This window comes from Drosophila montana, unplaced genomic scaffold (assembly GCF_035044405.1).
Source record: "Drosophila montana isolate Dmon_TW-CO22-7 unplaced genomic scaffold, ASM3504440v1 contig_3848_1, whole genome shotgun sequence".
Classification (NCBI taxonomy): domain Eukaryota; kingdom Metazoa; phylum Arthropoda; class Insecta; order Diptera; family Drosophilidae; genus Drosophila; species Drosophila montana.
In genome coordinates, this window is record NW_026998720.1 from 1331145 (window position 1) to 1348331 (window position 17187).

At 42.9% G+C, this 17187-nt stretch overlaps 2 protein-coding genes across 3 annotated transcripts; one reads left to right on the plus strand and one right to left on the minus strand.

Moving 5' to 3' along the window:
- The first annotated feature begins 1001 nt into the window (after nt 1-1001).
- Nucleotides 1002-4036, plus strand: LOC135438231 (clavesin-2). Its single transcript, XM_064696461.1, has 5 exons — nt 1002-1390; nt 1453-1560; nt 2997-3141; nt 3522-3735; nt 3806-4036. The coding sequence occupies exons 1-5, from the start codon at nt 1116-1118 to the stop codon at nt 3958-3960; spliced, it is 897 nt and encodes a 298-aa protein (XP_064552531.1). The 5' UTR covers nt 1002-1115; the 3' UTR covers nt 3961-4036.
- On the minus strand, nt 4024-15170 carry Zmynd8 (Zinc finger MYND-type containing 8). Of its 2 annotated transcripts, XM_064696456.1 has the most exons (10): nt 15000-15169; nt 14584-14841; nt 12800-13950; nt 12566-12732; nt 12419-12500; nt 10212-10392; nt 7448-10149; nt 5743-6540; nt 5479-5678; nt 4024-4479 (listed from the first exon to the last, which is right to left on the minus strand). In XM_064696456.1, the coding sequence occupies exons 3-10, from the start codon at nt 13931-13933 to the stop codon at nt 4476-4478; spliced, it is 5268 nt and encodes a 1755-aa protein (XP_064552526.1). In that variant the 5' UTR covers nt 13934-13950; nt 14584-14841; nt 15000-15169; the 3' UTR covers nt 4024-4475. The 2 variants fall into 2 exon arrangements, with proteins under 2 accessions (XP_064552526.1, XP_064552528.1); XM_064696458.1 differs by lacking the exon at nt 5479-5678 and having other exon boundaries at nt 15000-15170.
- Nucleotides 15171-17187: the final 2017 nt, after the last annotated feature.

Sequence of the window (17187 nt, forward strand, 5' to 3'; positions counted from 1 at the left end):
TACACACTTGCTGACAAATGTTCATATATGCAAACATATATAGAAAACAATGAAACACTTTTAGTACAAGCATGAAAATCTGCAAGGCCCACGTGAACTCCTGAGAATCGCAGAGGGGGACAATGGTTAAATATACTATTATTAAATTCGGAGGTCAAACCTAGGAGTCAACGTTTTGATTATATATGTGACTTGCCAAATAAAAGAAAAATGTATTAACACTGAAAATAGATCAGATAATATTAATATTGGTATTTAATGCCATGGGCCCTTTGCTGCCATGCCTTAGCTTATGCACTCAACCGTAACGCGTTTTCAAAATTGAACGAGGCCCAAAAGCAGCTCAAAGCACGCGTTTATAATGGGGTTCATGATAAATAATAACAGCTGTGGGGCAGCTTAGACGTACGCCCCCCAACTCCAGAGCCAACTGACAGATATTGCGCAAGCAAAAAATAATAATAAAAATAATAGTTGAAAAGATGAAAAACGGCAAAACCTGAATTTTCACGCAAGTGAAATGAGCAGGCGTCTAGCAAAAGCCAGTTGCACTTTTCCAAACAACAACAGCAATAACAGGGGGAAATGGAAAAACGAATTTGCCAAACAGCGGCAGAGACGCACAGTGGGGCCTTTTGACATTTTTCGTGGCAAAACTCATGGATTCGAAATGAAACAATAGATAAATAAAGATAGACAATAAAGATAATTCTCAGGCTTTAGTCAATGATCACACAGGGTGCTACGTTTACAGGGTGTGTCAACTTTTAGTTCAATCCTCTGTATTTCGCTCAGATAAGCCAACTTTTAATCTCTTTAAAAAAAAAATAAAATACCATAAATTAATAATTGATTTATGTAGTTATTTTAATTTTAATATCTATAAAAATTTTAAATTTTGCCAAGTTTTTCGGCTTAAGGCCCCACTGTTCGGCGGCGGCAGCGCGATCGCGCAACCAGTTTCGGATTTTGCGAAAGCAAAAACAGTTTTAATTTCAATTTCATTCGAGTGTCGAACGTTGCGAACGGATTACGCAGCTCCCTGAAAAAGGAGAATCTGAACAAAAAATTAGATTTTCAATTTTCATTTGAATCGAAACGTACAAAACTAAAAGATGAAGTTGGCGGATCTGGATGAGCAATATGCTCGCTTTACGCAGATCAAGCGCGAGGAGATGCAAAAGTTTGTCGATTGGATTCATGCCCAGCCGCACATCTCCGCCCACTTTTCCGAGGGGGAGGCGCTGCACTTTTTCCATGCCTGCAGATGCAGCATGGAAATGGCCAAACAGGTGCTGGACACAAATCTGACGGCGCGCACTCACCTGGACGACTTCTTTGTGAATCTGGACATTGAGAGCAACGAACTCAAGCGGGCCATGAAAACGGTGTAAGCTATTGCCACGGAATTAATTATGCTCTCCTCCAGTATTACCAGCATATAATTTGCAGGTCCATAGTTCCATTACCCGGCACTACGCCAGAGGGTTATCGAGTCATTGTGGGCAAGCTGGAAGATACGAATGCATCCAATTTTAGTTATGCGGATATTATGAAACTGTAAGTAGGACAAGGGTTGCCGAACAGTAAATATCCAGATGGAATGTTCAGTGTATATATATAAGTTTATTTAAGCAAAAACTCGAATATCGACCGATTGTACCAATAGGAGTTATATGATATTCCAGCCTGCTGTTCATAAGATTTTGCTATTATTTCTAGACAAAACGTGCCAGTTTTTCATACAAAAACTAATTTTTTGACTGATCATTCCCACGGGGGCTATAAGATATAGTGGTACGATTCGGCGACTCCGGTTTATGTACTGGACCTGTGCTAAATTTCATCTAGATAGCTATCAAACTGAGGAATTCGTTTTCATAGAAACAGACGGACACAGCTATTTCCGCATCAGGACTATAGATACTTTATGGGGTAGTACATTTTTACTTTTCTGCTAATCTCTTTTCGTTACAATATTATAATGATACTTTCTTGAAAACTTTGAAAGATATTGAAGATATTTTTAGGAACATTTCTAAACATTTTTATTTAGAAAATTGGTCGAGTTAAAAAACTTCTGAATTATGCGAGGATATCTTATAGCTAGATGTGACGCGGATATAAGCGATATACAGTGGAAGCTCCCTAAGCGGACGCAGATTCGTGTTGTACGGTTAAAGGAGATACCTGCTTATGGGAGAGGTACGATGATTTATTTAAAATGCTTTATAGGAAAAAAATTTTATTTTTATTACTTTAAATTTCTGCGGCCTGTTATTTGCAGTTTGTCCACTCAGTGAAACATATAATAAAATAAAGAACTGGTTATTTTCGGGTTCTAAGAGGTTCGATGCATTACGGTTAGCGTCAGCAGTCGACAAAAAAAAAATATAAATGAATTTAATTAAAATAAACAATTAAGGAAAAAAAAACAATTTTGTTGCTAGAAATAAGTAATAGCACTGTCATTAGGTTTCTGTTAAGTTTAAGTATGTTTTTTTGGGCTTAATTACTTGTATTACTGACATCTGAAATGTTCAATAGCATTCATAAGTGCTAATAACAACTCCTAGTGGGCTACGTGCTTCGACAAGTCAATTTCGAGTATTGTCAGCCATAATTATGACAAGTAAAAAAAAGGGTTTAATAGATGGGACTCAAAGATCAAAGTGCTTAAAGTCAGTAGCTAGTGAAAACGTCAGAGCAACAATTCAAAAAAAAAAAAACAAAAAAAACACGCACAACTCATGACACGACCAGATACAGATACAGATACATATGCAGGCACAGATTCAGATGCAGATACAGTCAGAGATTCAGATACAGATACAGACACATATACAGTTAAAAATACAGATTCATATTGACAGATTCATACAAAAAAAAGAAAAAAACAATCTACTGTTAATGATTAGTTATTAAATAATTATTGTTTAGTAATGAAAATGATGCAATTGCCGAGAAATTGATCCGAGAAAACTCACGTATTCCAGCTACTGCATGGTATTCGATTATTGGATGTACGAGGATGGCATACAGCCGGGACATGTGATTGTGATTGACCTCAAAGGCTGCTCCTTGGGTCATGTGGCGCGCATCGGTTTGCTTCAGATGAAAAAGTTCCTTTTCTATGTACAGGTTAGTTGCAAATTAAATACCCTATATTTAATATATCTGCCTATCAAGGCGAACAATCTACTTCTAAGATCCACTTTTGAGTTTAAATGAAACGTATTTATAAGAATAGAATTTCCTACCACCAAGAGACTGTTGCACACTTTTGCGCTGCAACTGAGATTCACAATTAATTATTTTTACTGCATACTTTTGCGCTAAAAGGATATCCCTATGTCGGCCAAACGCTTCCAGATTTTAAAAGGATATGGCGCATTAAAATTTTAAGGAACAACTGTTTTAGTCTGCATTTAATTTTTAATAAAAATAATAATGACTCTTACAAATTCCTCGACACAGAACTTTCATTATATGTATATTATATATATTTACCTATATCTTAGGAAGCGGCTGCCATACGCCTGATCGGTTTCCATTTTATCAACATTGTGCCCTTTATGGACAAGATACTGGCGTTGATGAGTCCTTTCATGAAAAAGGAATTAACCAGCATCCTGTATTTGCACAGTGATATAAACGAGTTCTATAAATATGTGCCGCGCGAGCTGTTGCCACAGGACTATGGTGGACCACTCGAAGAGGCCAAGGTGGCGAGGGGTAAGACTACACAAATACTAAAAGTAAAATTATATATACATATATAAATCTAATGCATATTCTTAAACAGATATATACTACAAGAAATTAATGGACGATCGAAAGCAAATGCTTGAATTTGAGACGCGCCATCAGGTCAACGAAAAGTTGAGACCTGGCAAGCCAAAGAACGCATCAAGTCTGTTCGGCATCGAGGGTAACTTTAAGAAATTGGATATAGATTAACAATAAGATTATAAAATTGTTTTGTTTTTCCAATTTTTGGTGTTTGTTGAGCTAACAATAAAGTTGTTTTAAACTAGTTTTTAATTTATTCTTTTCATTCAGCTTAGAGCTATATATAGTAAGTTCAGTAAAATATTTCAAGATGTTTTGATGCCTTGATACATAAAATGAATGTACACATGCTTTCGAATGGGTGTGACGTCTGATAGATAGATGATCTTATAAACTGCTAAGAACTAAAAAGTAGTTGCCCGCTTGCGGCAAAAGTAAATAATTATAAAGTCCATCTCATGGTTAATCATAATTTACGTGCTATGTGAGCCTGATTAAAAGTAACAAAATATATATATGTCAATATAATTAATGTCGCGTAGCGTGCTTACATCCTAAACAACTAATTATCTATTATTGTAAAAGTGGTTAAAACATTCTGTGAATTTTATACAGTTTTGCGCCAGTTTCAGCTTGCGACCCGCTGCGTTGCGATGAGATCCAAGATCTTTACTGTAGGAAAGTCACCTGAAAGTATATTTAGTTTTAGTATCATTTTAGTAGTAGTATTTTCTTAGTTTAAGTTCTAAGTAGGTCGGTTTTTAACCTAGTCGAATGATTCTAGCATTTTGTTTAATATGACAAACCGAATGATATATTTATAATTGGAAAGCAAGGAAGAAACGATTAAATACTCTATGCAGACAATAGACATGTCTTTGTCTTTTTTATACAAAAACTGTAGTTCTTTAGCTATAGGATATAGAACGTCTATGCTGATAATATCTTATTCAATTTTAGATTATATGATAAAAGTAATCCGAAGCGGCCGATTGCGATTCTGCAATAAAAAGTCGAAACCATCGAATGGCGTTAAGAGTGGGGAACTATTTTGCATGTAAACAGGCAGACAAACAAGGTTATTTCATCTATTTCAACAATATATATGAATATTTTATATCCGCTGGGCGAAATCTCCCTATATTCCTCGAACGCACTCTCCAAGCTGCACAATGGAAGCCGCGGTTATGCTCTTTCTCCCATTTTCTCTATACTATTTACGGAAACATTCATTCTTGATAACCCACGGTGTTTAAAGTCTGATATTGATGTAATTTTCAGGGCTAACATATGGTAATTACAACTGTTAATATACCAAGGCGCAAGGCTCGACATTTGAGAGTGTGATTTTTCTGATTTTGGGTTATATGGAGGGAGGTTCCTAGAAAGTGGGCCTGTCTACTAAATTTTGTGTATGTAGCTCCTATAATCCTCATGTAATGATTAAAAAACATGTCTCAAAATCGATAGTATTCATAGTACACATATCGAAAAGATGTCGAAAAAAAAATGTTTATAGTTAAATCTCTAGATTTTTGTTGTTTTTAAGATCGCCGTAATCTGTGAAACACGGACAGACAAACATCGACCTGATCATATATATATACTTTATCAGGTCGTATATGCTTCCTTCTGCCTTTTGCATATATTTGCACTTATATACCCTACTGAAACCTTGGCACTCACTGCTGAAAAACGTGATTGATTTGATTGTGACGCATGGCCTGGGCGTTCGGGTTGTTGCTGTTGTTGTTAATGGGATTGTTTGGATTGCGGGCCCGACTGCTGTTCTTGAGGGAACTGCGGCCCGTCGACTTGGCCACATGCTTCTGATGCTGCTCCGTTATGTGCCCGAAGGGCGCATTGCTGCTGACTGTGATGGGCAACTACGAACGACAAACACCCCATTAATTACATATAGGAATTTCGACTAGAATAGTTTAAACTTACGGGTATATTATACCGCTGCACGGCAATGGGCTGCGGCTGCTTGGCACCGTAGCTCATGTTATTTCGCTGACCCGTCATGATGGAATTCTGCAGATGTGTGGAAGAGGAGGGCGCTATGAGGGTGACTGGGCTAACAATGCTGCCGGTGTTGGAAGAGGGCATTGTTGAGGGCAGCGAGACGGGGCGCAGAAATGTGTTGTTGGGCAATTTGAGCACCTCGGTGGCGGGCGGCGAGGGATTCACCAGCGATATCATTGACTGATGCGTCCACTTTTTGTTGGGGGTGCCCACAGTGTTCGTTCTATTTAGCTGCTGCTGGCTGGGATTTGGCGCTGTACTGGTCACCTGCTTGTGCTTGCCACGCGCCGCATCCGCCTGTGGCTGCGGCTGCAGTGTGGCCGCCTGGCCGCAGCTGGCCGAGTGTCGCTGCCAGTGCATCTGCTGGCAGGGATAGTCACAATACGAGGTATTCCAGCAGCAATAGAGCTGTGCCTCGCGCATGCAATTCGCGCACCATTGCTTCTTTTTAGCCTCCTCCACCGCACGCATCCGCTCCAGGGTGCTGTGCTGCCGCAGCTCGCTGATCACCCGCTTGTTCTCCTGCTCCATGGTCTTGCGCATCTCGGCTATCAGCACATCTGTCGAGCGTTGCATTTCCGCCAGCTGCCGTTCGTAGTGCTGCTTGAGGCGCTCGTTCTCCAGCGTCAGGCCAGCAATGCGAGCCTGCAGCACACTCGGCTCACCGCCGGCCAGATCGCTCAGGGTGTCCTCAATCACCGAGATGAAGTAGTCCGTAATCTGCGATAAACAGAAATTGATTATTTAATTGATTGTCTAACTAATGAATTGACTGACAGGTTGGTTGATTGACTAGATTAACTGACTGACTGACGGATACATTGACTGACTGACGGACCTAATGACTGGTGGATTGACTGACGGACCTAATGACTGGTGGATTGACTGACTGACTTAATGACTGATTGATAGGCTGACTGATTCACTAATTGGCTGACCGAATAATTGATTGACTGACTGACTCACGGACCTAGTGACTGATTGACGAGTTCATTATTTCACTCGACTGACAGGCAGACTGATTGACTGGTTAATTGATTGAATCGACTTATTGACCTAGTGGCTGAATGACAGATTTCTCGACTGATAACCTGACTTGAATGATTGGCTGACAGATTGATTGGACTTAGTGACCTAGTGACTGACTGATTGAGTGATGAAGATGATGAATCGACCTACTGACCTAGTGACTGATTAACTGAGTTACTCATTGATTGATAGATAGATTGAATCGACCTACTGACCTAGTCACTGATACGAGAGACATAATGATTGATTGATTTAGAGATTGAGTGGAAAATTCCAACCGAAATTATTAAGAAAACAGTATGAAATTTTCTTTTGTTGTTAATCTAATGGGCTTTAAGCTCATTTTTCAGGAAAACTGTTAACCTGTTGCTTGCAACTTTTATAATTTGTATGCGACCTACACACTCATTTTAAAAATGTCACTTGAGATGCGTTTCTCCGATTTAAGAAAATCCAGCCCCCAATGTGTGGAAATGGGGGTTCAAGAAAGTAAAGTTTTGTTACTTGCCTATTTGAAAAATGTTAAAGAATTACACTTAGACCGGGCAAAGACGGTTGACAGCTGAAAATAGTGTATATATAGCTTAACGCATCTCACCTTGTGCGCATTCTCCTTTAGTCTGGTGGAGAGCGGTCCCGCCTGTGACGGATAGATGTTGGAGCCATCTGACGTCAGCGGGCCGCACGGGCGCATCGTCAACTTGGGCGGCCCCGAGCGCAACACCAGCTCACTTAGGGCGGTAGCCACGCCGGGCACGATAGTCTCCGCCGGCGTGGACTCACTGACCAGGGTATCACTGGGCAGGCCGTTCAAAGCGCTGGCGAGCAAACCAACCGGCTCCGCGCCAACGGCCACTGGCCTAATCGTTGCCGTTGTCGCCGTCGTGAGTCCGGCCAGCGGTGGGGGCGGCAGCGAGGAGGAGCCGAATGAAGGCGGGGGTAGGGGCACAGCTGTGATGGCTGTCAGCGTGCTGCCGGGTTGTTGCAGGGTACTCTTCGAAACAGCTCGCAGTGGCGGCACCGGTATGCTCATCAAATTGGAATTGCTGAGCTGGCAGCCAAGGCTGCCGCCGCCGCCGCTGTTGTTGCCGCCGCTGTTGTTGCCACCGTTGGTGTTGCGTGGCTCCATGGGTATGACCACCATGTTGGACTTGAGTAGACTGGATGTGGGTGTGGCAACCGGTGGGTGAGGAGCGGGCGGTGGTGTTGTGGCATTCAACGATTTGTCGCACTTGACGCGCAGTTGCTGAGCAGCTGCTTGCTGCGTCTTAGGTGGGCTTTGTGCGCTTGGGCGTTGATTGCTGCCGGATAGACTATTACACGGCTTGGGCGAGGTCGTTGAGGGCGTGGGCGTGGGCGAAGCCGGCGCTGAGGGGGGCGGCGTGGAGTTGGGCGAAAGCGCCGAAGCTGGCAATGGACCATGCGGCACGCCACGCAACGAGCTGCGCTTTGGTGTCGTCGTTTCAGCTCCTTTGGGTGGCTGCTTCTGAATTAATCTCTGAATGGTCGTGTCACCCACAAAGCGCACAAAATCTTCTGGAGCAGCGACGGCAGCTACGGCTGCTGCGTGCGTAGCATCTATAACTGGATCTGTATGAACTGAAGCTGTTTGGGTTTCACGTGCAGGCAAGGCGGCCTGCGGCGGCGGCGGCATTTCTGGCATAGACTCGTTTTTATTGTGTTCCGTGTCCATTTCCTCCTCGCTGAGCACCTCTTCCTTGATTTGAACTGGCAGAGCTGTGGCAGCTGCTGGTGCTGCTGTGGCTTTAGATGCAGCGGGCAGGCTGGTTTCCAGGTGCTGCAGCTCGACTGGCCTAGGCGGCGCTTCTGATGTTTGACTGGGCGCCTCTTCGCCATCTTCTGGCTCGGAGAGCACTTCCCTTTTGATTTCTATAAAGGGCACCACCTTGCTGATCAGCTGCTGCTGCTGACGCTCCACAGCACGCTGCTTGGCCACCGTTTCATCCACAGCAGCGGACTCTTGGGACTTTACTGCTGTAGTGGGCTGTTGCGAGCGCTGCAGCTGCTCCCGCTGCGGCTGCTGTTGCTGCGGCTGCTGTTGCTGCGGCTGCTGTTGCTGCGGCTGCTGTTGCTGCGGCTGCTGTTGCAACTGCTGCTGCTGCTGGTTCTGCTGCTGCAACTGCAGCTGCTGTTCCCGCGGTATTTTGGTTATGGTCACGCCTTGTCGGCGACGCACCAGCTCCACTACCGAGTCAACAGCTGGACTGGGTTCGGCTGCCGCCATTGCTGCTGCTGCTGCCTGTGCTGTGTCCAGTTTTGACTCCAGCGTTTCAGCTTCCGCTTCCTTTTCTGTTATCTGTTTCTGTTGCTCCTCCCGTTCCGCTGCAGCTGCTGTCTTGCGCGCATGTTTGGCCCGTCGCCGCTGCTCGGAGGAGCTGGTGCCCTGCTGGCTCGTCTCGCTGCTGGCATCACTCTGGGAATGTTTCCGCTTGATTGTTGACAACGTGCTCCCGGCTGGCATTGATGCCATCTTGACTAAGGTTTTACACGTCTCCAGGGATTTGCGCTTGAGCACCACAGTGCAGCCGCGAGATTCTCTTAAAGCGTCGCCAGCTCTGGGTATCACCTCGTAGTTGCTGCTCTTCGGTTTCGCGTGCTCGTTACTCAACGGCGGCGGCGGCGGCGTCGACTCAGCTGAATCATGCATGGGCTTCTTGATGGGACTAACAGCTGAATGATCGGATTCATTGCCCGATTCGGTGGCCTTTGTCTTCTTCACAATGGACAACTTGTCCCCGGCAGTTTTACGTATGAGAAACTGCAGCGGTGTCTTGTTGGCCGGCGCCAGTTGTCTATTGATCACATCATGCACGCCCGGCATCATTTTTTCCAGCTGCAGTTGCTCCTCTTGCGGATCGTAGGGCATGCGATATGGCGCATAATTGAAGCAGCCAATTTTAGTTTTGATATTCTCAATGTGCACCTCCACCTCGCGAATACATTCGGCCAAGTCACGCGCGGAACGTCGACTGGTCTGCGTATTGGGATCCTTTGCCGAATACAGAAAACAATCCTTCACAGGCACATTGGCGCGATCATGTTTGCCAAAGAACCGGACATTGACCACCGCATTGGGACCGGCGCCCATGGCCTTAGCGGGCCAATAGGGAAATCCCTTTAATTTGGCCCAGAGCAACAAATGGGGCTGGGTGCACACCTTGACGAACCATTCATCACTGGAGTTGGCATTCAAATAGCACTCGGCGCAGGTATCTATCTCGTTCGCCTCCTGGCGGCACACCTTGACCACCGCCTTGGAGGCTTGCTCCACTTTAATATCTGCCAGGGTATCAATTAAATATATAATGGGCACATTTAAGCAACAGAGGAGAAACACTTACCCCCACTGTCCAAGATAAGCGCATTGTGCTGCATCCACTTGACCTCGCTGAGAAACTCGTCGACGCTGTGAAAGGCGCGATTTTTTATGCGTTCCGCTAAACTTTCAAAGTTCACTGGATTTACAAAGTATTTCCCATATTTTTCCGGTAACACTTCCTTTGGAGAACGAAGTTTGTAGACCTGGAAAATAACAAGCAGGAACGAGGTTACCAACTGCGAAATACTCTGTTTATAGTTTATTTAAACCGAAAAAGAGGTCGAAAATAACGCTTGATTTTTCACTTAGAAGCTGTTATATATATTTTACAATTTTTAGAATCGGGTTATATCGATCTTAAGAGGAGCTTTTGACTAAAATGTGGGATATATTTTTCGCGATAACTTGTTGATCGATTTTTAGCCGTTCGCTAGCCGTTAACTTTCTGATATATAAATAAAATCTTTCCCCGGCGCAGGTAAACAGGAATACATATGGAATGCATTGCCAGGCCATTGCGGACAACCAATATACCCTTTTTCACTTTTTAAACGGAGCATAAAGAAAAAAGCCGTAAGCACATGAGACGATAGGTGCAGCACCAGCAGCTAGACAGCTGGGCAGCAATTCGCCGCTTAAGAGCGTGGCAAAGAGAGTCGCACAATTTCTATTGTAAACAAACAAGTTTGACAAGCGAAGAGCAGCAACAACAACCATACTCAGAACAGTCAAATGTCAGTTTAAGCGCTCACTCCTATGGCTCCGGTCGTATGTGTGTGTGTGAGCGTAACTAACCTCAAATTACACAGCGAACATAGCTAAAGCGGCAATGCCAGGCAAATATAAATTGCGCCATTGTAGTCGCCGCACCACCACCTCATCTGCGATGACGCTGCTTTGCTGAATTTTTTTCTGCTTATATCGCTGCTTCTTTGATTTGCGGCGCGTTTGTTTTCTTCCTGCGGCTATTCCCATAAGCTTGTGTAGACATGCATACATACACACATATATACATTACATCAGCCTGTACATATGTATGTATGTATGTATGTATGTTAATTTGTCTGCGGTTTTCACTTTGTAATTGTTTTTAACGCTCATTGCTAGCTAACGGTCCAAACATTAAATTAATTAATTCACTTCTCGCACACTTTAACCAAGACAGAGGGAGAGGCGGTGCGCAGCATTAATTTCACACTTTATGGAGTGTTTTTGGCCTAGTCTCTGTTTCGTGTTCAAGCATAAAAATGGGCTTACTCCCAACTAGGAAGCAAATGCCACAAATAATATCCCTAAGCTTTCATAAAGTTGTGTCGAAATGAGCAGAATTTTACCATAGACATGAAATTCACGTAGTTATTCTACATATACACATATTTACTTATGGACAACATGAATGTGTATTTGAATTATCTGCATTCCAAATTACAATTTAGAAGCTTCGTTAAATCACAAGTTCTAACTAGATTTTTTTCCATTGGGGGGATATAGAGTCGCGATATTTGCAAATTTAAAAGTAATATATGGGTTCTAATAGGAATTCTAGTTCGTATATTCTGGGCTTTCCGTTGGAATACTAATTAACTTGTCATCCTTTGCATGCTGCTATTCATAAAATTAATCCTATATATCACACATTTCTAATTAGAAATATACATGCGTCTATTTCTCATATAAAATTCAAGCTAATTTTATGACATTTTAATTATTTTTACGTAAGAATGAGTCCCAGTATTTATTATTACAACGGACATATTTGTGTACATACATATATTGTTAAAATATGTCAGCCCAGCAGCAGAGAGAAAATGCCTCTCAAGTAAAAATAAAAACCCAGAAAAAGCAACGAGAACGAGACATTTCAGGTGTCTACACGTTTCGGCAGCGAGAGACACAGAGCGAGAGAGCAAGAGGATGAGAAAGCGGACCGGCGACGGCAGCAGAGAACGCAAACTGAAGGCCTACATATACATACATACATACATACATACATGCAAAGACCAAATAGTCGCCTCTTTATGTAATTGTGTTGTGTGAGCGCAAATATTTCGCGTGTTGTTTTTAAATGACAAACGAACGAACGAACATGAACCGAGGCAAAGATAATGAAAACAGCGATCGGTTACGGAAAGCGCGTTATATATGCATGTATGTACGAATGTAGTATGTATGAAGAATAATAAAAAGAGATGTACGTGTGCATGTGCATGTGTGTATGTAATTACTCACCCCGCGCACATGTTTCATGCGCTCCAGCGCAAAGGTGAGCAGCTGACTGAGCAGATCCACGGAGACATCGTTGCGACGCGGCCTTTAAACCGCAACAAATAAAGGGAAATTAATTGACTGAACTATTGAACCAAACTTTAAATTTACCGCTTGGGTGCGCTCTCGATCAGCACACATTCGGGACACTTCCAGGTGGCATCGAATTTGGTGGATGCGGGTCGCACGCAGTAGTTATGAAAGGAGCGCAGGCATTTGGAGCAGGGTGCCAGGCCGCCGCAGCCGCGGCACTTCCAGCAGAAGGGATCCCAGCCATCCTGCAGCAAAGCAAACATGTATTAATAGGGGGAATTTATGTACGATAGACATTTATCGATTAATTACCCTAGGCGCTGGCTGCCACACCTCGTTGAGCCTTTGCTGCAGCTGCTCGCGCGCACTGCTGGAACTGGCGCTGGGCGCAGGCTTCGTGTCATCCGTGGCATCCGAGAACATGGACAGATTGGGATCTGTGTCTGCTGTTGAGCTGGTTCGCCACTCGCCGCTGTCCGCCTCCCCCGCCGGCGTTGTCTGCTCCAGCGGATCGAGCGTGTCGTTGATGAACCGATTGAGGAACGCGGTGCGTTTGCGGGCAAAATCCTCGTTCTCGGAGCGCAAATTGCCGCGTCGCGGCTGCCGTTCTTCGCTGCTCAACGAGACGGTCTTGCTCCGGGAACGAAAGCGTGTGAGGCTGTCGCTGGCCGGCTGGCTGTTGCTGCCCTCCCCAACTTCCTCCTCCTCCTCGCCGGCGCTCAGCTCTGCCAGCTGCTGCTGCTCATCGCCGGCGAAGACGGCATCATCGTAGGCCATGGAGTAGTTGCGCCGCTTTGTCTGCTGCTTGCTGCTGGACACTGCCTGCGGCTCCTGCTGCCATTCATCGTCTAGTGAATCCCACATGGGCGCCGGTATGCTCTTGCTGCGCTTCAGCGTTGCCTTGCTCATCGTTGTGGCGGGCGACGTGGTTGAGTGGCTGCTCGACGACTGCTTGATGAGCTGCGCTGCAACGGCACGGGATTTGCGCCTCTTCAGCTTGGCGCTGTCGGAGACATAGCCGGTCAGCACTTGGGACTCGTTGTGGGAGCGCTGCAAGGCAATCATTTCCTTTGGCACGCGCACCTTGCCCTCCTGTCGGGGCGTCGATGTGTGCGCGGGCTTTGCTTCGGTCTGCTGCGTCGACGTCGACGGCGTAGGCGTCGTCGTCGTCGTCGTAGACGTCACCTTGGTCAGTTTCATGGTGAGTGAGGCGTGGCCGCCAGCTGCAGTGGATGCCACTGGCCAGGCGCTCGAGTTGGAGGAGCTGCTGCCATTTGCAGAGTCCGGCGGCGAGCTGACCACATACTTCAGCCGCTTGTTGGGCAGTGATTCCCGCTCCTGGCTAGTCGGCCACAGATCCGGCGGCGGACTGTCAATCGCCGATGTCGCTTCATAGATGGGCCGCGGTATCGACTTGGCGCTGTCGTCGTCGTCGCTGCTGTCCATGTGCAGATTGTATGTGACTGTAAGGAAAATATATACATATATATTTATAGTGATCGGATAGGAAAGATTACAAGAAAAACGGAAGAACAGCCGAGCATCAAATACCCTTACAGAATAATAACAGATGTGCCATGTATGTATATCAACAGTCAGGATGGGTCTTACGCAAAAACTATATTTCCGGCCTATCGATATGTGATATTGTAGTCAGATGTTAGATTCTGCCCAAAAATTGGAAGCATTAAGAATTAAAATACGTGCAGCAAGTCTTTAATAATTTATTTAAAGTTTTTTTTAAACCAATTTAAAATTGAATTTGTATCGGATGATAAGATAACCCTACAATTTTGATAGCGCAGAGTTTATAATATTTAGTTTTAGCGAGCAACCAAATTTATTGCACATTTTGTGTGTTTACTGTAGCGCACAAAACATTCAAACAGTCAGTGTCAGGAAAAAATGAAAACCGCAAAAGCAGGGAAAATAGTTTCAATATTTAAACGTTAACCCAGTAATTTTATTTTACTCGTCAACTTTTTGCACATGCATCGGCGACGAGTCTGTCAATTCGCTGCTTTTCTTTAGCAGCTACAACATGATGGAGGGGGAAGGAGAAGGGAATAAATAGAAGCCTCGCGAATGCTACTTACCAGGATTTGATTTTTAATGTCGCCGCATGCCAGCACACACACCCATACAGTATGTATTATGTACGTTTATGTATGAAAGTATGTATGAACTTTTACTTTGCAGTCTTTTTCTGTTGCTTCTGCTTTGATTTCACGCTTGTGGCTCGTTCTGCATTGTTTTCTCCCAGTTGCTTATTTGTTGTTGTTGTTGTTGTTGGTGGTGGTGCTGTGGTTGCCACTTGGACGTTGCTGTTGTGGTTGTTGTTCTGCTACGTGCAACTGCAATATGTACACAAGATAAAAACTATACAATTGTTATGTACAGGCATTTTCACGCTGCTGTCTACATATGTACGTATTTAAGCATGCACATTTTGTATATGCGTATTTACATACATATATACATATACAGACCAAGCGATTATAATTTGTCTTACCAATCTCTCTATTTTATTTCTGGTCTGCAGTCCACGCCACTCAAGTAGCACAGCGGCTGTTGCACCGTTTTCCTTGTTAATTCATAATAATTAACAAGTTATATTACAATATTCTTTAATTTTACTTTACATTCAGCCGCACTAGAAAAAAACACCAAACTCAATGCGTCGGCAAAGTGACTGAAAATGAATTCGCCTCAATCGCCCATTTCGCTCGTGTCAGTCAGATGTTGACGCTGTTAGCGCTCATTTCATGCCACTCTCTCGCTCGCGCTCTTTGCCACTTGCGGCTCAGCTGCTCTTAGGCGGCTCTCTTTGAGGCTATTGTGTGCCAATGTGGTGGCATTTTATTTGCTCATCATTGATTATGATAATATATTAAAAGTACATGTACGTACAAATCTATATATGTATATTTATGTACATATTAAATAAATACTAATTTCAATATACGTAATATGTGCATTATTAAAGGCACTTTAGTTTTTTGTTAAGCAGATGAATGTTTGATTAAACAGATGTACATATTTATATGTACATATATGTATTTATGTATGTATACATATATTGGACACTTTGTAAAATCTTCGGTAGTGTCTATTGTGGCATTAATTTATTGCAAGCAAGCAAAACTGGCTGGGAAAAGTATTTATTCATATATTGATTTACATATTATACAGCGCGATGTATATTGTACATATATTTACATACTTACACGTGCATACATAATTAACCAAAAATAAGTACATATATAAAAATCAATATCCCAAAGTTTAGTATATTCACTGTTATTTTAACTAATTAACATGTACTCTTGAGTGGAAAGCTACGCTTCAAGTTTCTTTCGCTTAAAAATATCTTTGAAGAAAAATCACACAAATAATTATTTCTATGTTTATTAATAATTTATGTTTAATATATCCCTTCTGTATCTTTAATTTGTTGTGATTATTTGGAACTTTACATTTTCCTATGTAAGATTAGTAATTAACTAAACCCAAAAGCTAAAAAGAAACAAAATATTTGTGTAAATAATACTGTGTATTAGGATAAGTTCCCAGAATGATGTAGATTACAAAGAAATTTAGTTTTCCAAAGCAAGTTCGAGAATAAACAAAATAATAAGCCTCTGTATATGTTTGATTCCCCGTATGAAATTTCCATTTTTAGGTTATGTTTAACTTTTCACGAATTATTTTTTTAATTAACTGAGTACCCAAAGTTCTGCGCCAAGACTAGCTTAACACAAGCAATTCTCACCTTTCGATGTGAAAAACAAATTATTATTTTTGTCGATACTTTTGTTAAGCTGTCGCCATAAACAATACAAAATTTTGACAGTCTTGGACAACTTTTACCATCCAAACATAGCAACAACAAAAAAAAAAAGAAAACCCGAATAGAGCAGTTCTCATATATTCATGGCAAATGATGGCCGCGAACCCAAAAAGTTGCCACACATGAACCCATGCAGAAAGGTCGAACTAAACAGAGTCCTTATGCGACCCTATTTCGGCATAAATTCGATATGTGGGTGTGTGTGTGTGTCTACCTGCTGCTGGAAACATGTCAATGAATGGAGATTACGAACATAATTTGTATTCCAAAAACCAAAAACTGTTCAAAAAAAAAAGTTACTCGGCGCGCATTTTTTACACTCTGCTCATAGAGCGAAAAGGGAGAATATTGGCTTTGTGAATGATGAAAAGAGATTTTAAACTAGGAATATATGCTTGGATCTGGCCAGTTTGAAAGCCACTGATTTGGGCTTATAGTCTTAGAGTCACCAATACTAACGTAAAACCTTAAAACCACCTTCGGCAAGCGGAATATGCCATATTATCGAAGGTCCAGTCCAGTTTGAGCTTACAGTCTAGGAGTCACTTAGCTAATAAATGAGTAAATGATGGTGATCTAGGTCTCCACCATCCCCACTATTGCAATATATGTTGTCTTCACATGTTCGCAGTTTGAAAGGAAGTGCTTAGGTATTACAGTTTAAGAGTCATCTAGACAAACGATAGAGATATCGACCTACCTAGCCCCCACAAATTATAATTATTTAGCTCTGCTTACTTCGCAGTTTGAAAGCCACTGCCTTACAGTCGTTGATTCACCAAGTGAGTAAACGAGAATAACACAAATGTTTAATTAAATTATACCAAGGGCCACAGTTTTAAAGTCACTG